The 22,780-nt window shown below is 41.3% G+C and overlaps 3 protein-coding genes across 10 annotated transcripts in view; 2 read left to right on the top strand and 1 right to left on the bottom strand.

Moving 5' to 3' along the window:
• The first annotated feature begins 316 nt into the window (after positions 1 to 316).
• samsn1a (SAM domain, SH3 domain and nuclear localisation signals 1a) lies at positions 317 to 14,998 on the top strand. Of its 2 annotated transcripts, none has more exons than XM_086261311.1 (15): positions 317 to 466; positions 1,935 to 2,102; positions 2,413 to 2,459; positions 3,284 to 3,324; positions 3,624 to 3,707; positions 4,465 to 4,559; positions 5,560 to 5,683; positions 7,072 to 7,502; positions 10,472 to 10,552; positions 10,866 to 10,994; positions 11,518 to 11,635; positions 11,753 to 11,904; positions 12,017 to 12,229; positions 12,372 to 12,519; positions 14,209 to 14,998. In XM_086261311.1, the coding sequence occupies exons 1-15, from the start codon at positions 443 to 445 to the stop codon at positions 14,361 to 14,363; spliced, it is 2,010 nt and encodes a 669-aa protein (XP_086117437.1). In that variant the 5' UTR covers positions 317 to 442; the 3' UTR covers positions 14,364 to 14,998. The 2 variants fall into 2 exon arrangements, with proteins under 2 accessions (XP_086117437.1, XP_086117436.1); XM_086261310.1 differs by having other exon boundaries at positions 11,518 to 11,637; positions 11,749 to 11,904.
• Positions 14,999 to 15,688: 690 nt separating this feature from the next.
• On the top strand, positions 15,689 to 21,107 carry hspa13 (heat shock protein family A (Hsp70) member 13). The gene is made up of 5 exons (XM_086261309.1): positions 15,689 to 15,880; positions 15,973 to 16,313; positions 16,455 to 16,668; positions 16,844 to 17,011; positions 19,111 to 21,107. The coding sequence occupies exons 1-5, from the start codon at positions 15,856 to 15,858 to the stop codon at positions 19,680 to 19,682; spliced, it is 1,320 nt and encodes a 439-aa protein (XP_086117435.1). The 5' UTR covers positions 15,689 to 15,855; the 3' UTR covers positions 19,683 to 21,107.
• A 386-nt stretch (positions 21,108 to 21,493) lies between these two features.
• The window catches only part of gdpd5b (glycerophosphodiester phosphodiesterase domain containing 5b), a 40,966-nt gene continuing 39,679 nt past the window's right edge, over positions 21,494 to 22,780 (bottom strand). For all 7 annotated transcript variants that reach the window (XR_015124651.1, XR_015124650.1, XR_015124652.1 and 4 more), the window contains one exon: positions 21,494 to 22,761. Coding sequence is in view for 2 of the 7 variants with exons in the window: in XM_086261307.1 (XP_086117433.1) it covers positions 22,679 to 22,761 (83 nt within the window). In the remaining 5 variants the exon portion in view is untranslated. The remainder of the gene's footprint in view (positions 22,762 to 22,780) is intronic.

Here is a 22,780-nt window from a genome sequence, read left to right as displayed (position 1 = left end):
TATTTATGATTGATAATATTATTTAGGCAAAAGACTTTTTAGTCTTAAGTCTTCCTAAGTTGCCTTTAATGAGGAAATTTACCTGTAAATTTTTGTTTTTGTAATTTCACTTAGGTCAGAATAAATAAATAACATGGCTGCTCGCTGCTTCCCTACTGGAAAAAAAAGAAAAGAATCAAAACAAAGACAGAGTCTGCTGATCCACCAATAGTGGGCTTGTTGTCAAGAGTGAATCCTGCTTTAGCTGCTAGAGTAATGGTGGGCCATCTATTGGATTAGTGGAGGGATTTCACTGTGGTATTAATCTGAGAAGACAGCAGGCGACCGAGGCTGGCCTCAGACTGAGCTGTTGTGTCTTTCAGCCTCTGGCTTTCACTCGGCTCGCTGTTTGTCCTCCATCTGACGCACCAAAGCAAACTGAACCCGAGACCTCGCAGCCAACATGAACCTTTTCTGCTTTTCTCTGGTAAGATGCATGCATTTGTCTTCTTTACAGAACAGTCTGTGTGTGAGTCGCAGAGTAAAAGAGAAACTTGAGTTGCAAATCTGAGGTTAGCCACAAGAAATATATCGTGAAGATCAATAAATAACACACTATGCATACCTAAATGTGTGGGAAGCTACAGAGTGTCTATCTAGGTTTTTAATCGCAGTTTTCCTACAAAGAAGCAAAACATGATGCTAAAGCGCGGCACTAATCTAATGAGAATGGTTGCTGCTACATCTTCTCGGTAAATAGATCATTGATAACCTGCTGCAGAAAGTTTGATCATTAGACAAGTCCTCCTGACACCGACCTTGTCTTCTTATCTTCCTTTGTCTGAAAACTTTAAGCTTTGTTTGCCATAAAGTTTTAAGCAACATTTCACAGCAGTTCTTTTATTACAGTATGTATTTTGAAGCCCTGGTTTATGTATTACTGACTAATTTCTTTATGCCTACAAGTGCTGTTAAAAGTGTTTATTAATGAAGCCACAAAAGCTAAGATAAGAAGCAGGAATACACACGTGTGCACAATATACACATGGGTACCTCAGATGCTCCTGCAGCTGTCATGCTGCACGTGGGGATGTGACATGTGGGTTGGATACTTTAAACTTGTCTCTGCACAGATGTTGGGGATGTTTACAAATGATCAGACTGATTCATCATTGCCTAGAATCTCTAACGGATGTCGCACCTTTTAACCACTCTGCTCAAATAGCACATACAGCAAGTTTTCGTGCTGCCCGTTAACCCAGGTAGAAATCTAGAAAAGAGAAAAAACAAACACAGCAGCAAAGCAGCAGCATCTCAAAATACACACTTGTTCCCCTGCAAATACAGGAACTTACACTTCATTTGGAAGCTTTTTGTTTAAACCATTTTGCACTACATCTTACATTTTGAGTACTCTGTAAAGACCTGTTATTGGCCCACAGTCATATGAGTCAGGGATTGATTTTCTAAAAGATGGAGGACTCCAGTTCTGTCTCAGACCACTCATTAAGAATTTTGTGGTTTGGTTTAACCAGGAATGGTTGAGTAGAGAAAGAATACAAAATCAATACTCTGCACTATCTTTTATCATGTACACCGATGAGACGTCACAGTACAGTCAAGATGAGCTGACGAGAGAAATTGGTTATGCGTTCCTAGAAGGAATCCCAACGAATCAAACAAAATTTAATCCACGCTGAAATCAGTTCTGTCGAAATTCCCTCATCCATGGTTGACAAGCAAATTTAAAGGAGCTTTGGAGCAGCATTGGTGACATTTCCCTGCAGTCATATCAAATCCTCATAACTACAATTTTCATATTTTGCATCTGATTACAATGAAATGCAGATTTATGTGCTGGAAACATGGATGGAAACAGATGAATTTCATATCCGGCTGCCAAACTGCAGCCCTCTAACAACTGTGTGTCTTTTTGTCTGTCCACTGGGCATCAGGAGGGATCTATGGACAGCCTGTACGAGGCGGTGCAGAGCTCCAGCGACGGCCCACCACAGCCTGTCCCGAGCCGCTCCTCCAGCCGCTCGTGCAGCCGCTCCTGCAGCCCGGCAGTCTTGCTGAATGATGGCACAAAGTGGCGAGGCTCTGGAAGATCTATATCCATGGTGTGTGTCATGAAAATCTCGTACATTGAAGCATGTTGTACAGACTGTGAGCGGTGCGGGCTTGTGAACAATCATGACCAGATTGTATGGGGTCACGGCCTTGAGGAGCTGTGACATGTAACCAGATTGAACCTAAAAAAAATAAAGCTGATTATTAAATGATGAGCAGAGCCAGTTGACAGCTGCCTCTGAGGCGAGGCCAAATGTTCAGTTTCAGTGAATCTCTACATGAATCAGCTGGAGGATTTTGTTGAATGTGGCAAGTTGCTCATTTAGTACAGACAGCCTTAAATGCTTTGTTTTCTTTCAGGAGATGCCTCAGACGCAGAGAGCCAACTCGAACAAGAAGAAAAGAAGGTGAGCTCAGACGTAAATTACTCAAGAATGTTAAGATCGTCCTATATGCCCCACATTACAATGCTTTAAGCTCGAAGCTCAATCTGCTCTATCTCCACATATTATGTATGTCACTCCGCTTCGAACGGACAGGAAAATTGTATTAAAAACATCAAGTAATCCTGGAAGGAATTAAGGCTTCTGTTCGTCTAGTGCGTGCTGTGGCCTTATTTCTCTTTCTTTTGTTGGTCGAGCGTGCAGAAAGCATAAAGCTGCCCTGCCAGTGACAGAGCTTTCCCATTGAGTAATAATATGGCTTGAAAGGCTCCCTGTTTATTTTCGCTGTGGGTTAATACTGTAAATCCTTCCTGCAGCAGAGCAGAATAAATTGGAATGCTGCGCTTAAAGAAGAGGGATTGACGTCCGTAAGACACAATAGGAACCAAAAAAATCTATAAATTGTTCAGCTTTGTTGACAGAGAACTGTATTTTGAGAAGAAGGACCCTTCACACTGTTGGGCCAGCAGAAGGCAGATTACGGCTTTGGGCTAGCTGGACTAAGCGGATTCAAGGTCAACACCTTTTACTCCCTTGGCCTTTCTTTGGACAACGTACAACTTTGTTGACGCTGTAAACGCAAAGAAAGATTTAACACAGTGGACATCTGCACAGCATGAGTCTGCAGTCTTGTGGTCATGTTTTGTGGTTTATGTGCTCCATAGTTGCCTTTTTGAAGTCCCAGGCTCTTTACTTTGTGTTGTGAAGAAAATAATAATGTCTAATTTGTTTTAAATAAAAATAATAATCCAAGATAATGAAATATTTCTTTGTTATTTTACTTTTAGGACACATATATCCAAATCTGCATCAGATAATGAAACACTAGGTGAGTATAACAATTTCTAAACTTCACTTTTTATTAGTGCTAAAGTGTAACTTGTGCATAATGACTGTTTACAACATGTGTTACAGCCCTGACTCCCTTTCACAAACCCTGAGGTAGACTGCGATGAAATAAATGTGTATTTTGGAAGCTTCTAATATTATTTATATTCAAACTTCCAGCGAGCTACCAGGCTTTATGTCCGTGTCTCATAATGCTGATAATGATTTTACTATCAGTGGCTTCCATTCACCCCAACTTTTCGCTTTAAAACCTCCAACGCTCGTCTCTCTCCACGGCAGACACTCCCGGCTGTAATACTGCAGTGTGGCAGCATGCCAGGAGCAGAGAAGATTTAGTTCACATCGCCAACAATCACAATGAAGGTAAGCAGGAAATAAAGAGGCTAAGCTCATCTAAAGTTTATGCCAGCACTCATCTGGAGTCCCAGCAGGACGCTCAAAGGCAGGGTGGGGATTTCGAACCCAATTCAGCATTAAAAAATGACCCCAGACTATCGGCCACTGTGATCTTAAATGGGCGGGACCATTGAAATTCGCCTTTCTGTTAGTATAAAGTAATTTATCAGCCCATTTAATCTAAACCCTGAGATCTCTTAATATAAGAAGAAGAAGTGCAATTTTAGCAAACTGTCTCAATTTGTCTACATGAAAAAGAAATGCTGATGCAGTAAATGGAAAAAATGCTGTCAGCACAACTCTCTGTGCTCGGGTTTTAGGAAATAAATGAATACAAATAGAGAAAAGGTTCTGGATGCTCATTTGTCCAGACTGTTAATGGAAATACCCAGTTCTTTTTGGAGAGTTTCTATAGTAGATCATTCAATTGTTTACCTATTATTTAGTTACTTTGGTGTAGTATGAACAGCAATGGAGGGAGGTCTCTGTCAGCAGGACAAGCTGTAAAATGTAGCGAAATTCCAAAGATGTCCAGTGGGCCAGATTGGAGTCATTTTAGGGCCTGACTCTGGTCCCCAGGCCTTATGTTTAACATTGGTCGGGACAATATGCAATGATGTCGAAAACAACAAGTGAGAGAATGTTTAATTTAATTCTAAGATTTGCTAATCATTGAGGCAAATTCCTTAAAAAGTCCTCAGGTGTACACATTGTGTTGTTGCAGAGATGCGAAAGACGAAACACAGGACAGAAACCAGAGGTGGGAAAGGAAGTCATCATTCTGGCACCAAGAAAAAGGAGAAACAGACCTCAAGCCAGGTTAGAAGAGTAGTTTCACTTTTAGACTGTTTCACTCAAAACCCTCTCTGCAGACATGTTTCAGTCATGCAATGCATTCAGATCTTTGTGGGTACCACAGCGGTATCAGTTTGGTTTTAGGTTTTAAGACCATTTTGTTCATTTGGTTGGCTGGTTTTAATGCCTACTCTGAAGTTTATTGCTCCCAAAAGGCTGATAAATCTGTGCCAGCATCATGTTTGAGCACCTTCGACACACCACAGCAGAGCATTTAACAGTACCGACACCACCACCTGATGTGACTTGCTGAGAGCTACCGCTGGCCCAAATGGCACAATCTTTTAGCACAAATGCTGATTGGGTTTTAATACAGTGCAGATGGTTCAAAGAGGGGTGCACCTCTCTGTGTAATCTCTGGACCACATGGCAGAGAGGGATGTGAAAACTCTGTGTGTGCGTGCGTGCTTAGAAAGGTTTAAAGGCCTCATGCCAGGTTTCTCAGTGGCCAATCTACCTATTGCCATCATAGTTAAATGAAAACAAAGCATAGCTTGCCAAAACCGGTTCAGCAGCATTTTTCCTTCCTCAAAACACATTATGACAACACTGACATTGTCACATGATCGCTGAGCGCATATCTGCAAAGACTTATAATGTTTACAAATCTTGCAATCCTGTTATCCTTTGTTAATTGAATCTCATTACTATTAATGGTAATGAGATTTTCCTCACCCATTCAACTCTGCCTGTTTGTAGTAGTCCTGCACAGCTCTCCCCTCTAACAGAGAGCAGGCACCCTTGCTATCTGTCTCCTCACAGATCTAAACTAGAAGTCAGTGGACCAGCTGAAAGAATCTAAACTTAACCCCCTAAATTTTCCATTGCTCTCATCAAGCCTGTTAAACACTCCCTGCCAGAAGGTCACACACAATGAATCAATGTTAAGGGGTGTGGGATATTAGAGGTTCTGGAATGAAAGTGTTTAAATGGTGAGTGTGTGTGCATTTGTTTATCTTTTCAGAGTGTCCATGCCAACGGAGTGGCAACAGAGTCCAAAGCAGCTGTCAGGAGAAACCCCAAAAACAGCAAGAAAGCAGGCGGGAAAAGTGGGAAAGAAGGGACAAAGAAAGCAAACAGCTCCAGAGGTAGGAGCTTTCACCAACATTAACCATCATTTCAAACTCTTGGTTGCACCTTTATTCACAGTGGTTAACACAGCAATCAGCTGTTTAATATTTTAGACCGGACACAACCCCAAATGGCTTTGTGTCTCCTTCTAGAATCAAACCAGGTATCTTTAGCTCGTTACGCAAACGTGTAAAGCACTATAGTATATTTAATACAAAAGAATTAATGTCTAGTAATCATCAGTAAATTTAAAATGTATTCACGGTACAAATTACATGTCGGAAGATTGGTGGTTCAATCCATGTCTGCATGCTAAAGTATCCTTGAGCAAGACAGGCTACTGAACCCTGAGCTGCTCAGGATGCATTCATTGCAGTGTGAGTGTGTGTGAATGAGTAAATGAGGCAAGCGCACACTAAATGACAACTTTAACATTTAATATAGTGTTTTATGCATTGACATCATAGCTGATAAAAGTAATACTTGCATTATGATGATGTGAAAACATCTAACATTTCGTGTATCTCTTAATCATGACCAAAGGTTTTTGTGGTTTTGTAGAACAGGTTTCATTCTTGCTGCTGTTTTCATTCCCAGAGGGTCAACTTTAACTGTTTAGTCAAAGTCACTGATAGCGCACCGGACATCCTTTAGTGTCGCCACTGTGACCTGTTGTAACAATAGTGACGTTGCTCCTAACTTGTTGCATTTTAAACCAAACCACAGTCTCTTCCTGAACCTATTTAAAACACTAGTGAATAAAATTCAATTTTTCAGCATTTACTCTAACCTTCACCTACACCCCGCTGCCTTAAAACAAAGATCAGAAACATTGCTTACAACTTTACAATAGTAAAAGAGTTTTTTTTTTTAAATGATATTGTTATTTTTAAATCTTGCCTTTGTCCTTCCTGACGTTTCTAGAATTTCTATGACTCTATGACTAAGAAAGATTTTGGCTCAAAATAGCAGAACAGCTACAGTTATGTGGCAACTCCAGTTAATGCCCTTTAAAAAAGTAATCAACTTTAAATTCTACTTCTGCTTTTAAGAGTTGCAGCACCTTCAAATTACGTGTCTGCGGCATCCTCACACCTCTCAGAGGGCCACAGCGGTTTAGGATGTGAGGGTTACAAAAGCCAAGGACATACTACACATACTCTGTTTGGCCAACCTCCTGTTTCCTCCTCTCTTTTCGGTACTGCTTCGACATGTAAAGTGATCCTCACAGTGAACTGTCTCATTTGACTAAGTCATTTCCAGTTCAGTTTAACTCTGATGAGGGTTAAACAGCAAATCATTGCATCATCTAAGTTAAATAAAGTTACACTTGAGTCTGATCCCAGTTTGAGAATGGTGAGAATTGTTGACTGTAAGTCACTTTTTTTCTTGTCCCCTCTCTCAGTGTGCTCCCCACCTGGCATGATGAGCCCACAGATGGGACACCACTTTCCCGAAGTGCCGTACAGATCAGACAGGAGGCCCTACCCGGGTAAATTCTCCACCCTCCCCTCTCAGGAGAACACAACCCCAGGCCGATGCACTGACATGGCCAGCCTTCCCGGTGGAGCGACGCCCACCCACCACCAGCGGTGGAGTAACCCTGCTGACAGCAGTCTAGCCTGGGGGACCGTACAGCACACCTGCCGCAGGCCTCTAACAGAGTATCGCGTCTACTCCCATGACTTCATCACGGCGCACGTGAAGGAGTGGGAAGGAAGACAGGAGCACCGGCAGGTAGTGGCCCAGGATGGTTGCTTGAAGCAGGACTGTAAACCTGAGATTCCCCCAAGGGTGCCGCGATCTATCACTGATGTGGACCTGTCCGAACCAAATGTAAGTTTCATGCTGATTGCCACACAGTACTGAGACTGAACTAAAGAGCAGTGAACTAAAAATGGCAACAGTTTTTCAAGGTACTCAGCAGATTGGTTGTCCCAAGAGAACTTCCTCTGAGTGTTTCAGCTGCCTTTCGACCCAGGCTGACTGGATGACGCTGAGCTGAGGGTTTTGTGGTGGACATGTGATCAGCTGTAGGATTCATATCTGTCTTGTCACTCAAGATAGTTGTCTGTGGTTTGTCAAATGCAGTCGAATGCATTTAAGACCAATTAGGTGCCTTGCTGATGACATTTTGTGGTCTATGAGAATTAATTCTGGTCACTATGTCAGCGCTATTGACATGTACCCAGCCTCCTCCCATACAGAACATTTTGCATTTTCTTTAAAAACGTCTCCTACAGATGCTAATATTGGTTGAACATTGAGATGTAGGTGTGGAAATTGATGACTTTGTGGATTTTCCTCATTGCGCAGCTCATTGCTAACATCACGCAACGGAGTGCACATTTGCACGCACATGACATCTCTCAAAGCTTTAGACTCTAAGCGATACTCGGTGAGCACGTGTGGCGTGTGAGCCATGTGTTACGCAAAAACAGTTGTCAAAGCCCAGGATGACTAGGGAGAAAATTGTCTGATGAAAACAACCATCCAGTGCAGAGATTACAAAATCCCCATGGATCTGTGGTGTCATTCGTTCTTAGAGTCAGAAAGTCATTTAACAGAGAATAAATCCCCAGAGGACTATAAACAGAGATGGCGCAGGGTGTTAAGACTCTATCTTGTCCTTTTACGAACTTCCCGTGAGATAGTGATAAGAAAAGAAAACAATCAAGTGAAGTGGTTTTAATTTAATTTCCTCTGAATTTGCTTATTTCTTGTTTTGTCACTGGGGAAGTTAACATTAGCTCTGCAGAACTAACAGTGCACACAATGCATGTCAGAACAGTTTTGATATACTTTTGGCATAAAACTGTATCTCAACAAAATATTTCAATGAAGATAGGGTGGATTTTTTTTTTTAAATCAGACAGGAAACCACTAAAGTAAGAAATTTAAAATCTTGATCTAGAACAAAATGAGTTTCTTTTGTTGTTGTTGTTGATTGCAAGCAGCAGGATTAGACTGAGGTTTAGGTCTGCAGAATTCCCTTTTCCACAACCAACCGCAGTGTAAACATGGCAAATCCCCAATGTGGCGACATGAGAGAGGCAAGGTGGAAACCTGTGGAGGCTAAAAACTCCCTCACCTTTTCTGATTCAGTGGAAACACTATGAGTGTGTGGGTGTGTTTGTAGATAAGAGTTTTGTAACTTTTATCATTCGTCACCGATTTTAGAAAAAGGGTGACTTGTTTTAGTGTATCCAAAAAGACATAAAGCCAAAAAACCCTCAGTTCCACACCGAGAGGGGAGGTCGACCGGAAGGTATTTCGACACACCAAAGTTGCCACTTTCAGCTGTTCCTCTGTCATAAATCCACACTTCCTCAAAAGCGTTCTGCCCCACATTAGGAAATGAACTCAGAAGAATAATTACTCCAGCATCATTTACCGCAACAGAGTTCCCCATTGCTGATAAAAGGGAAAATTTGAGGTATATTGAAAGAAGAATTGAATTAAACAAAAGAGGTTTTGTCTTCTTTTTATTCCTGAACTACATAAAATAGCTTTCACTGTGAAGCTTTTAGCCTCATTGGATAATTGAACCTGAGTTGAGTGGCTACATGTATGTGATTGTGGCATACTTATGCACAGTTACAGACCAACATGGTGGTGTGGCTCACCATCAGCGTCTAAAAGACGAGTAGCAGATACAAGACAGATGTTTGAACAAGCAAATGCCACATTTATAAAACTGAAGTGCCGCTATTCCTGGAAGTGGTTCTAGTTGTTTTGCTGAGCCGGCCACAAAATGCACACATAAGCATTCGTATTTTTCCCCTTTCAGAGCTGCACTGAAAGAAACAGTGTGAATTGCCTCACATCCTGTGCGTTCTAAGGAAGTGAGCCAGCCAGCCCATCAGACAGATAATCTGTGTGTCAGTTAACACTTCTCTGTAGAGGAGTACAGCAAAGACAAGAGCAAAGGACTAAGATCCGACTAACACCTTGAAAGAAAAAAAAAGGAGTTAGAAAATGTTACAGAGGGCTGCATCTAATGTGTCAGACAAAGCAAGGAGCAAACCAAAGGTGGGTGAAAATAATTATGATCAAAGCTTCAGGGTCCAAATTTCACTTGTGACATCGACTCCGTTACAAATTTGTAGAAGATGAGGCTCAATCTAACATCACCAATTATTGAATTAAAAACTACAGTCTGCTGGAAGCAGCGCGATGTTTTTGGAGAATATGTCACAGTTCATTTTTTAAATGGTGAAGAAAGTCTTTAAAATAAAACCTTGATTTCTGCCAGTGTATTTTCAGTCAGAGAGTGCACTCAGAGCTGCATTAAATTAAATCAGTCTGCACAGGGCTGTCTAGGAGTATGGAGCTCATATTTAACCAGGATTTCCAGGGATTATTCATTTATATGATTATTTTTGGTGCTGTGCTGGGGAGATGATGGAGGCTTGGGAGAGATTAGGCTGACTATTAGTTTTATGAAAACCTGGGGGGGGGGGGGGGGGGGGACTGAAAGAATTAAAATTGAGCCAGAGCAGCAACGACTTGTCGTGTCACCAGTGCGCTGAGGGTAAACTGGTTTTATCAACGTACTTGTGTATTCGTTTAAGTTTAAAACACAAGCTCTCATTTAGTGTGTACTTGACTTAAAATCGTAGATTTTAAAGGAAGGGTTTTTTTTCTTTTCTTGTTGGTTTTTGTCTTGTCCTAGATGTTTTAAGACTGTTAAAAGAAAAACTGATTATATTTGGCCTGTGAAATCTCAGGTCACAGCACGATTGTGCTATTCAGACGTTGTTTAGCCGTCTTTGTGTGACATCTCTTTTTACCCTTCCCCACAGCGCTCCACAAGCTTTGGCAAATTTGAAGGTCTCAGACATCACTCATCACAGGCCAAACCGAAGGAAAATGGAACCGCTATGGTTTGTAGATGTGCTTGTTTTTCACTTTTGTAACCCTGATGTCAGCAAAATTTACTTCAATAGCAATAATAGTGTAACCGATGCATGAGACTGCCATACTTAATGCAGGTTTTTCACTCATACATTAAAAAGCGGACTGAAAGCGACACACTGGATTTTTTGAGAACAGAAAAACATGTTGTCAATACTAAATATAATTGTAGAATTGTAGAAAAGAAAAAGAGTTGGTGTTTTGTTTTTGTTTGTTTTTATTTTAGGTCGTATTCCTTAATATCCCCGTTCAGTTTGTACTAAACCATGTTTCTTCACACAGGTCACAGAAGAATGTGAAAGTTCAGACCCAAACAACTCAGCTGGACTCCGGAAGAAGATGAAGGAGATTTCACTGACCATGCGCAGAAAAATGGGCAAAAAACATGCCAAGTCTTTATCCGAGGAGACAGTGAGTCGCTGAATCACTCACACACACTTTTACATCAATTAACCGAGCACTCTGATAAGGTTTTTGACCGTTCACATACACACATTAATGCTTTAGTTCTCCAGCGCTGTTTTATTCTAAAGAATTTGTGCGCAAGTGATCAAAAAGTCCCTCAGCGTGCAACAAATTCGAGGCCACGGACATCACTTACTGCAAACCTGCTCTGTTTATCACTTTCATCTCCTCTGAAACCACATCCTCAAACTGTGACGCGGTTGTTGGCGATATTTAGATGACTGTTTGCTGTCATCTGCATCGAAAAGTGTCTTCCTGCAGTATCTGTGTTTTTCTCAAACAGCGATTGAAAGATAAGATGTTTTGATTAGCTTTGGAAATTTCATAGCCTACACCTCCACCTCCACTTTTACATGGAGTCGTTCGAATAGTCTGCCTAATTGTGCACACTCCGTCCCTGTTTATCTGTTTATGTAACGTTGCTGCCTTTTAAAACCGTGGGCCTTGTCGTTTTTTTTCTTTCCTTCAGGGCGATGACACAGACAAAGAGCCAGATGCAGAGACAGAAAGCAGCCCTCCAGCTGAGAAAAACTCCACACAGGCAAGCAACTCCTTGGAGAGTCTTTACAGTGGCCAGAGCTCCTCCAGTAAGTATCTGCTCATAATGCACACCCAGACATAGTGAATAAATGTGTGGTGTTAACCAGTAATACTCTTAGATGAGTGTGTAATCCTCCTGTGCTGTGTTGTGTTTGTGGGTTCAGGTGGTGTGACCAGTGAGTCCAATGGCTCTGGTCAGAGAGACAGTCTGAGGCTGGAGGAGGACGGCTCGTATCACGGACAGTTCTGTGGCCGAGCTCGAGTCCACACGGATTTTGTTCCCAGTCCATATGACACGGACTCCCTCAAACTCAAGGTAACTCTCCATGTCCACGCTTTACATGGACATGGCTGTACTTAGACAGGGAAACATCTGCAGTAACAATGAAGCAGTCTCAACCATCTTTTAATAGATTTTTTTTTCCAAGGTTGGTGACATCATCAACATCATCAGTAAGCCTCCAATGGGCATTTGGACAGGCATGCTCAACAACAAAGTGGGCAACTTCAAGTTCATCTATGTCGACGTTTTGGTGGAGAAAGAAGAAGAAGAGGAGACTCCCAAAATCAGACAGCAGAAGCTGTGCAAAAGACCTCGACCTAAAACACTGCTGGAGTTACTGGAACGCTTGAATCTGGAGGTGAGGACCAGATCTGCTCACCTGGGGTCTTTTGTCTTAGTTTAGGGGACGAATCACAAAGTTTTCAAAGACTTAGTCATGACAGCAAAACATTTAAAGATTTGTGCTTTAGTTTTACAGTCGGTGGTTGCTCTTGTTTTAGGAATATGCTTCTGCACTGATGCTAAATGGCTATGAAACAGTGGAGTCCCTGATGCACCTGCAGGAGAAACATCTTATAGAGCTGAACGTCAAAGACCCAGAGCACAGACAGAAGCTACTCACTGCTGCTGAATACCACTACACAGAAGGTCAGAAACACACCGAGCAATCATTGTGACTGGTTCTAATGCTAACAAGTAACAATATGCAGCACTTAGTCAAGGGAGATACTGCTTCATAAGAGTTCACTCCTGAAAAATGAACATTCTGAAAAATAAAAATAAAGATCCTCTCATGAAGGTTTCAGTATTCAGAAGTGGGCTGCACAGACTGGCTCGCAGCAGAGATGCAGGAGTCAGCAAATGAGACTAACAATTTTTGTTAGCAGGCTCAATCGGTGTTATGTTAAGCCTGAAAGTAACACCACACTGAATGTGAAGCAGCTGTGAATACAATACAGTCTTCACAGAGACTGTATATTAAAGAAGCTAATAGCTACCTCACTTATTGTCAATCACAATTTTATTTAATAGCACATTTTATTATACACAAACTAAATGCTTTTAACATAATAGAAAAATACATAAAAACCTAAACCTTTGTTTCCAGTCCTACCCTTTATTTCCTGTCTGTAACCCATCCCAGCAACCATAAAACAAAGAATAAAAACTGTACAATTGGCTCTCGTCTTTTAACCAGCAGTCATGAGAGTTACATTTTCTGAGTAAATAATAACTCTGTGTGTGTGTGTGTGTGTGTGTGTGTGTACAGACAGCAAAATCTTTGTCCAGTAATTAAATACAATTACATCCCTAAAGTCTTTTAAGCAGCATGTGGAGCTGCTTTGTTTGATTATGGTTAAAACATGGTAGAATTTACTCATTAGCCAATCAGAAGTGAGCATTCAAACAAACAGCAAGATAAGGTAAAGACTGTATTAAATAAAAACTCTCTTTTTTAAATTAAGAAAAATATTTTATATTTACCATAAATATAAAATGAATGGAAGTGTAATTCTGTCACTTTATTTCTGTGGGACAATAAAAAAGGGTTCACTCTGTAAATATGTGGGTAGAAACAGGTAAAGGCTGAGACATTTGTGCCGTAGAGAATAGAAATACATCATGCACACTGTGAGAAGCTTATTGGTGACTTCCTGTTACTTAGATAGAAAGTGCTTAACATGACAGAAGGTGTTCCTGTAATCTGAAGTCTGGAAGCAGTCTGACTGATTATCAGAAATCCCTGCATGAATGAAAGCAAAACTTTCCAAAACAATCCAATATGACAGTGGAAAAACATCCACAGGCCTTTTTTGTGGCTTCGTTCATGTTTTACTTTGTGTAATTTAAGCAGATGTGCACAAAGTCAAAGTAAATGTCAGTGTAATTTCTTTTTTAGCTCGGCTTGGTTGACAGTGAAACTAAACAGATGGCAGCTGCTGCAGCGTGACCCTGCCAAGCTCACATTAGACACCAGTAATTTAATCAAGCTGAGCTAGATTAGTCGGATTAGCGGCTTCTGTTAGTTAGTTTAAAAAACAATGAGGAAGAATATTTTTGCAGTTTACAGGAAAAAAAATTAGGTGACATATTTTCTTCTAGAGTTTCCTGCTTCAAATCATATGTATTTGGGTCATGTGACAACTCACCAGAACATCCTCTGGTCTGACACCAATAAGCAACATTTGCGATAATGCGTCGCTATCATCGCAATAAATCATATTAAAATTAAACGGTGTCACCCTTCCGCATCTAAATATGGCTTCAATTCTGCAAAGTAGTACAGATTTGAATATTATGACATTTAATTGAATTCAGTTTGGTTTGTGGCTGCAGGTGATGATGTCAGGGATGCGGAGGAGCTCAAATCTTCCCACAGTCTGCAGGAGGAAGACAGCGACTGTCCCAGAGACTCGGGCTGCTTCATCCCGTCAGAGTGTTCAGACAGCAAGGAGGACACAGAGCCCGTCACAGACGCCGTGGAGTCCTAAAGCACATGTTTGTCATTTGTATACTTTGATCAGAGTTTAAGTTGCACATTTTCTTATGACTTTGATGAAAATGGTTTTAAAAGACTCATTCCATAACTTTCTGAAAATGTCACAATTGTATCCCTTGTTCCAGTGAGGGAACAAGGGATACAATTTGCTTTGTATATGCTAAAGCTTTCTAATGTGGAAGCTTTAGCATATACAAAGAAGAGACAATATTCTTAACTTCATATTATCTTTTTGTCACTTTATCACTATGATAGGTATAGGCATTGAGTTTTGGCAGTAAGTTGCCAAAATTTTGTCACATTAATGTCATTTGTATTTATTGCATTCTAAATCTTGAATTGTTTTTGCGTGTAAAGCTTTTATTTATCACAGCTGCATCATTTTGACCTTTCTTGTTACGTCTGATCTCTGTTTAACTTTCGGTCTACTTTCCTTTCCTGTGATTTAACAGCTGTTTGTATATTCAGATCTTGTCTGTAATGCATACTCTACAGATTGACAAGTATACTTTTTTCTGAAAGTGCATTTGAATGAGATTGTGTGTGAGAGAGCCTGTGTGTGAGCATTCCTGTGAAAAGGAGCATTCATTTATTTTCAAAACTTTTTGTAAATAAAGCATTTTAAAAATAGAGTTAAATATGTGGTTTGTGTTTATTTAAAGACTCTAAGTAATACAAGAGTACAGTCTCTGATAGAGCCAAGTCCACAAGTACATCTGTACACACGGATTGCACCTCTACATGAATTTAGCTTAATTACCACTAACACATGACCCTACACTGTGTTCACTGCATCATTCCATGTTTGGCACTGATCACCACCTGCACTCATATCTATCTACTTAGCACTTTTAATTCTTATGCTTATTTTTATTTTCATGTCTATTTTAGCTTAATTTATGACAGTATGTTTGCACTGAAGCACCGCAGCAATTTCCTAATGTTGTAAACCTGCTCAACATTTGGCAATAAAACCCTTTCTGATTCTGATTCTGATTAAATTAAGGTCTACTTTTAATAGTACTATTGCTAATACTACTACTACTACTAATAATAATAATATTTAGTTAATAATTAATTTATTATATTTTACTTTTATTTGTTCATGTTTATATCGATTGACTAATTTATTTAATTAGTAATTTATAAATAAAAAAATAATTGTTTCGCCTTTCCCTGATTGGTTAACCTCGTGCATACGTTTCAAAATGCTCCCTTTGCGGTTGGCGTTGCTAGCTATATGGGATTTGTAGTACAAAGCGGCCGATTTCTGGGTTTCTGGTAGCGTTTGCGTAAACGACGTAAACTACATTACCCAGCATTCCCCACGAGCCGTGCAAAGTTGACGTGTATTTTGTTGGTGAACTGAAAATTTCCCGTTTGTCGTCATCCAGTTGTCAAAAGCCGGACACGGTTTCGACACAGCTTTTAATACATTTTTTGTGAATTTTAAGCGTCCGTTGACTTCGTAACGGCTTGTGACGATGGCCGGAGAAATCTCCATGATTGGTGAGTAGAAGCATAGCCGTTTTAGGGTGCTAATTCATGAGCTAATAATGGTTTGGTCCACCTGTGATGCGCGTGCTGTTACCGTCCCACAGGTTCGGTGATTCTGGCCCTGTTCTTGGCTGGCTACCTGGGTCAGCAGTACCTGCCTCCCCCAAAACCCAAGGTGATCGGTTTGGACTTGGGCACCACCTTCTGCTCCGTGGGGGTCTTCCACCCGGGCAGCGGGGAGGTGGAGGTGATAGCGGATGAAGAGGGGAGGAAGAGCATCCCTAGCGCGGTCTCTTTCACCACCACCGCGGTGCTGGCCGGACACGAAGCCGTGGACCTAGCTGACATCAACCCCCAAAACACCATCTACGATGCCAAAAGGTTCATCGGGAAGATTTTTGAGCCAGAGGTCCTAGAGAAGGAGAGCGCTAGGTACCCGTTCAAGGTGGGTCATCCTGGGCTGGGTTTGGAAAGTTTTCAGCTCAGACAGGCAACCAATCTAGCCACCTTTCCTAACTATGTGTATGCAGTGATATTAGATCCACACTTTAAAAAAAAGCATCCTCTCATCCTTCTCTTGCCATAGGTGATAAACAACAAGGGCAGTGCAGAGTTTGTGATCTCCACCAACCACACCTTCACCGTTACCCCAGAGTTCATCGGCTCCAGGCTGCTGCTGAAGCTGAGGAAGATGGCTGAGCGACAGCTGGGTGTGGTGGTGCAGCAGGCCGTCATCTCAGTGCCTGCAGAGTTTGATGAGAGGCAGAGGGACTACACAGCGAAGGCTGCTAACCTTGCTGGTCAGTTTACTAATGAGTCTCAAGACTGCACATAATTAAACTGGGTTTACAGAGAGCTTTACCCAGTCTTTGAATCCATTACAGCGCTTCTTCTCAGGCATCATTAAAAACAACTCGTACCCCACATTAATGTTAGAAGTGTGTGCACGCTAACTCTTCCTTCGCTGTCTTCCAGGCTTGGCAGTCTTACGTGTGATCAACGAGCCCACGGCTGCAGCAATGGCCTACGGCCTGCACAAGGTGGACGTGTTTAACGTGCTGGTGGTGGACTTGGGAGGAGGGACTTTGGATGTGTCTTTACTCAGCAAACAGGGAGGCATGTTCCTCACTAGGGCAATGGCAGGTAATGTGCTTCACAGCTCCAGAAATAAAAGTTTGGTATAGTTGTAATAAAGTTGCGATAGACTAGCGACCCTTTCCAGGGTGTACCCTGCCTCTCGATAAACCCCACCATTCCTGACTGTAGAATATAATTTTAAAACACCATGTTAACAAACAAGCAACGTTACATGCTTCTATATACTCTAGAACCTTTTTTATGTTTGTCACACTTAAGTTTCTGATCATTTCATTTATTTATTTATTTCACACTTGGTTCAACAGTTTCAGCAGTCATCAAACAAATGTAAATATTAGACAAAGATGAGACAAGTAAACAAAAAAATGCAGTTTCTAAATGAAGGTGTTTGTTATTAACGAGGAAAAAATACAAACCTACTTGGACCTTTGTGTAAAAGTGATTCCACCCTAACCTAATAACTGGATGGGCCACCCTTAGCAGCAACAACTGCAATTAGGCGTCTTTTACAGCGCTGTGGAGGAATTCTGGCCCACTCATCTTTGCAGAATTGTTGTAATTCAGTCACATTGGTGGGTTTTTGAGCATGAACCATCTTTTTAAGATCATGCCACAGCATCTCAATCAGATTCAGGTCAGGACTTTGACTAGGCCACTCCAAAGTCTTCATTTTGTTTTTCTTAAGCCATTCAGAAGTGGACTTGTTGGTGTGATTTGAGTCATTGTCCTGCTGCAGAACGCAAGCATGTTTCAGTTTGAGGTCATGAACAGGTGGCTGGACAGGATGTTTTGGTAGACAACAGAATTCATGGTCCCATTTACCACAGCAAGTCTACCAGGCTTCTGAGGCAGCAAAACAGTCCCAGACCATCAAACTACCACCACCATATTTTACTGTTGGCGTTATGTTCCTTTTCTGAAATTGTGTGTTACTTTTACGTCAGATGTAATGGGACACGCACCCTTCAAAAAGTTCAGCTTTTGTCTTGTTAGTCCACAGAGTATTTTTCCAAAAGTCTTGGGGATCATCAAGATGTTTTCTGGCAAAACTGCGACAAGTCTTTTTTTCTTTTGCTCAGCAGTGGTCTTCGTCTTTGAAATATGCCTTGCATGCTAAATGACCTCATGTTTGTGTGTTTATTTTTAAAAAGCTGCATAGCTGCTGCTCTTCTGACTACCAAATAAGTGACTTACTGCATCTTGTGGTTCAAAGTGGTGTTAGGTAAGATTACAGGAGTACTGTGTCACTGTTGTTGTGGTGTCACCTCAGAGAAACGTTACGCTAAGGGTGGGGTGGGGGGTGGGGGTGGGATGGGGCATCGATACAGCATAGTATTGCGGTATTTTGTATGGCGACATTGTATTGATACAGGGACATCCATATTCAACATTTTATTAAATAAATGAAAAGAATTTGGGAAGACTGTAAACAAGAGGGCTCACCTCGTGCACTCCTGAGATGATGTTAGCCAAGCAAACTTACATGCAGTCCACTCGAATGTGTTAAAAACTATCCAACTAGCTTTGACAAATCTACCTACTTGTTCAAAGCAAGTTAACAGCTCAGCCACTCAATTAAAAATAGGACAGCAACTTGTTTATGTCTACAAAGAAATTGGTGGCTGCCTGGTGATTATATTGAATATTTTCACATTCTACGACATATTATAACTTGTGGCGACTACATTTTTTGGGTGTTGCACATTCCTGACCACTTTTGAACAAAAGGCAGTTGCACAGGTTGTCTGATAGGAGGCAACCTTTCTGCAAAACAGTTGCAGTCTGACTTGGACGGACTGCAATCACTTTGAGAATGTTAAAGGTTTGCAAATAATTGTATCATTTCTAAATGCAGACAGTCTGGTTGAGTCTTTGGCGATGAGCACAACTCAAGGGGACTTGACTCAACTGGCTGTCTGCTGAATGTAATCTTGTTGTATTTCTGCAGAACAGGATTCCTACTGGCAACCACTTGATACTCAAAAATCCCATCTGTTTCAATCATTACTCGTGAATGGCTGCAGAATGAAAGCACTTACTCTTTTTGATATACTCTGTATTGTGACAGTGTTGTATTGTGTATACTGTACCTCTATACTATCAGTCTATAATGTTAAAGGGCTCTTTTGTTTGTTTGCTTTCAGGTAATAATAATTTGGGAGGTCAGGACTTCAGCCAGAGGTTGCTCCAGTACACAACAGAGCGAGTCCGGCAGGAGTTTGGAGTCCCACCCACCCTCAAGGAGGACATCCACCATCTCCGGCAGGCTGTAGAAGCTGCCAAGCTCAACCTGACCCTCCAACCTAGCGTAACCATCCGGGTGCCCCTGCACCTTCGCACTCTCGACAGCTTAGACAGCTCCACTCCGCCTCCAGTTCTCTTCCAGGCCGTAATCACTCGCACGCTTTTCGAGGAGCTCAATGAGGACCTCTTCCAGAAGATTCTGGCACCTGTGGAGACCGTGTTAGCTGAGGGTCACTTGGACAAGGAGGAGGTGGATGAGATCGTTTTGGTTGGAGGCTCCACCAGGATCCCGCGAATTAGGAGGCTAATTAGTGAGTACTTTGGAAAGGAGCCCAACACATCAGTGGACCCTGACCTGGCTGTGGTCACCGGCGTGGCCATACAGGCCGGCATCATGAGCGGCTCCTGGCCTTTACAAGTCAGTGCCATAGAAATACCCAACAAAAATCTGCGCAAGACGAACTTCAGCTAATCTCTGTTCCAGTGTTTTATTAGTATTTCATGCTTCTTTAATGCGCTTCTTTAACATCTGCTGATGGGAGGGAAAATAAACACACACACAATAAACCCGTCACCAAAAAGCTTACGATGCACAGCGGTCCTTCTGCTCGGTTGTGGAAATCGAGTGGACATCAAAGAAAGCAGACGGTGTACTGAAACAACATTCCTCTACAGCGACTTGTAACATCAGAGGTGAACCGTCTGGTTTCACATTCTGAGTAACGGCTGCTTTTGTTGTGCGCAAACTTGCAGTAAGACAGTGTCTCTGTCACGTATCTGCTGCACCGTTCAGCTTCAGCAGTCGAGGCTTAGTGGCATCAGATACTTAACTTGTGTTCAGGGAACAGCCACACCTTTCGAAAACATCAAGACTAGCCAGTACTGCTCTAGCTATTTATTTATTTATGTGTAAATTGTGTGGGTCTGATTGTGTTCGTGTGAGAGAGACAATGCGTGTAGGTGTTTAATTGACCTTTAATTTGAGTTCTTAATTATGGACATGCCTTTCAAAGGAGCTGCTACATTGTTTGACCTGCTCCCTCAGAGGCCTTCGTCCTGTTCATAATTTTGTAGAAGTCACAGCAACTAAGTGAGACCAGTTAAAATGTGTCCATATACTTTTAAAACACTCAAATGTAGTGTAACTGTGAGGTGCAGAGTTCAGTCAACAGATGAAGGTACGTGCTGTGGAAAGCCTTCGTTTTTTTGTTTTGTTTTTTTACAGTACTGTAAATCATTAGCATCGTGAGAAAAATCCACATAAGGTTATTTGCCTTTAAAAGGGACTGAGGAAACGTGCTCAGTGTTGCACTTTAAGGACTCCACATGTTGACCAATGAGACTTTTTTGTGCAATAGAGCTGCTTTATTTAAATATTTGGGAGGACAGACTGCTTTTGCTGCTGTAGTTCAAGATGAGGATGACCAAAGCGTCACTCATCGGTGCCTTGTGTGTTTGATGCTGAGAAATGTGTTCCTGTCACATTTGGATATTTAAGAACGTGTTTGAACGAGATACAAGAAATTTTTGGTGTATATCCAATTTGGAAGTTCATCTCTGGAAAACAAACAGAAAAGCCGCTCTGATAGTTTTACTTTATTTCGACCAAGAATTCAGTGTGCCCACATTCCTTTGAAGTATCGCAAACTGTTTTTCCCCCCCTGTTGTAATTCATAAATAGGTGTATTCACACCTGCTTTTGTATTTCACATTTTGATGTGTTAGAGCCTCCAGTAAAGATACTGTATGAATCATTTCAATTCCTAACAGGAATAATACCAGGATCTATTTTTATATTGCAACTTTCACCAAGTTTAAGTGTATTTGCCTGAAAATGTCAACAGTCTGCTTTTTGACCTATTAAAATGAGTTTCCGTCTTCTTCACTGTCCTTTCCTTTTGCAAAGTCAAACTTTTTTCAGTTTTGTATTTATGACTGTCGGGTACTGAGGTGGGGTGATGCAGATGAAGCTCATGTACTCATCTAAATTTTATCTGAGGCCTCTAATAGAAGGCGGAGAAGTTCAGAGAGTAGATGAGTGAAGCTGTAATACCTCCCATTAACATAAATACATTTAAGCTCTGACATACATGAGTTACTCAAAATAACAGTTTCACTTCTGCCAAGTGACCTTTACCAGATAACTTAAATAACCCTTTTTAAGATCTTAATGAGGACACTGCACCCTTCTGAGAATTATTGAACCTACACACTTTACACTTATCCAGACAAACATGATTTCAAAAGCTGTGCAAGAGAAAAGGGAAATATAACCCAAAACACTTTGTTTTATTTCATTCCTTAAGACTTTAATTTAGAGTTTATAACATTTGCTTCTGAGGCACAGTAATACCCAACATAAGAAAACACAAAAAGGTAATCATCTCTTGACCTGTTCTGATACCAGTCGTATCCCTTAGATTAACTTGCAGCTTCATTTTCACATTTGGTGCCCACTTCATCTACCTCACAGCGGTCAGTTTCACAACAGCAACCAAGCTTTAGATGCATTTTGTTCGTCTGCACTGAAATACCACAAGACTTGACTGCTGTACTTGAACTCAAAGGCTGTACAGGAAGTGAAATCTAATAGGACCAGACTATTGCTAAACTGTCACATAAGTTCAGATGCCTTTGTGGGCTAGAGCATCTCACGCATTAATCACCTTTTACATACAATTACACACTCAGCACTGCACACATTTATATACCCAGTCAGAAAACACATAATACACATTAAAAATGTACATTCACCATTTACCATAAAAACAGGAGCACAAGTCTCCCCCCCCCAGACCATTTAAACCAGGTGTACTGGGAGCACAGCTCACATGAGTCAGTAGAAGGGATACTTAGAGTTACATGCATTGGTAGGACAGCAGGGCTCTGAGCCTCTATCAAAATAATTCTCTTACATACACCATGTGAGTTTGTCACCTGGAGGAGAAGGCAGGACTTCTGTAAACAGCTTCTGAATTTTTTTTTCCTTTTCTATTTAAATATAAATATTACTGTTGGTAAATTTACTATAAACTACAGCATAGTGCTGCCAGGAGGCAGGATACAATGGGCTGTAAGCTATTAGCCCCATGCTGCGACAAAGCCACAATAAAAAATAAAATTCATCTGAAGAATATCTGATGGCGCTTAAAAGAATGAACTGCTTTGGGAAATTAGCTCAAAAGAAATAAAGAAAGTTGATCTTTGTAAAGAAACAGGCCATGGGAACTCAGAGGAACATTTGGAAGTGAGAGGAGGAGGAGACAAAATTCAATCAGTACAAAGTGCTCTTTGAAATTGTACAGTATGTGTGAGGGGGAGGAAAAATAGTACTATTTACAGAGTATACACAAGGATACTGCAGTCTGCCGGTTAATCGGGGCAGCAGAGGCAGAGAGACACTTTTACACTGATAAACTGGAATGACGGGATCGCCGAGTAGTGTTGTTTTCATCCTGTGAGGCGAGATCACTGGCTGATGCCCTGATTGGCGTAGTAGTCGTAGCTGTCTCCATAGAGCTCCTCGGCACTGCCAACTCCGTTCCTCACCTCTGGAGGGCGCCAAAGGAC

The sequence above is a fragment of the Aulonocara sp. 'chitande type north' Nkhata Bay genome, linkage group LG14, assembly GCF_057382095.1.
Source record: "Aulonocara sp. 'chitande type north' Nkhata Bay isolate Kocher_YH1m ecotype deep benthic linkage group LG14, A_spYH_male_GT1.1, whole genome shotgun sequence".
In the NCBI taxonomy this organism is placed as follows: domain Eukaryota; kingdom Metazoa; phylum Chordata; class Actinopteri; order Cichliformes; family Cichlidae; genus Aulonocara; species Aulonocara sp. 'chitande type north' Nkhata Bay.
Note: the sequence above shows the minus strand (reverse complement) of the source record. Positions and strands in the feature narration are given on the sequence as shown.

Bases quoted from the DNA above. Each gene is read 5' to 3' on its own strand.
- hspa13 (XM_086261309.1), top strand. From the start codon at position 15,856: ATGGCCGGAGAAATCTCCATGATTG. The intron at 16,314-16,454 runs GTGGGTCATCCT...CTCTTGCCATAG, and splicing joins GCGCTAGGTACCCGTTCAAG to GTGATAAACAACAAGGGCAG. The intron at 16,669-16,843 runs GTCAGTTTACTA...GCTGTCTTCCAG, and splicing joins GAAGGCTGCTAACCTTGCTG to GCTTGGCAGTCTTACGTGTG.
- samsn1a (XM_086261310.1), top strand. From the start codon at position 443: ATGAACCTTTTCTGCTTTTCTCTG. The intron at 4,560-5,559 runs GTTAGAAGAGTA...TTATCTTTTCAG, and splicing joins AGAAACAGACCTCAAGCCAG to AGTGTCCATGCCAACGGAGT. The intron at 11,638-11,748 runs AAGTATCTGCTC...GTGTTTGTGGGT, and splicing joins GTGGCCAGAGCTCCTCCAGT to TCAGGTGGTGTGACCAGTGA.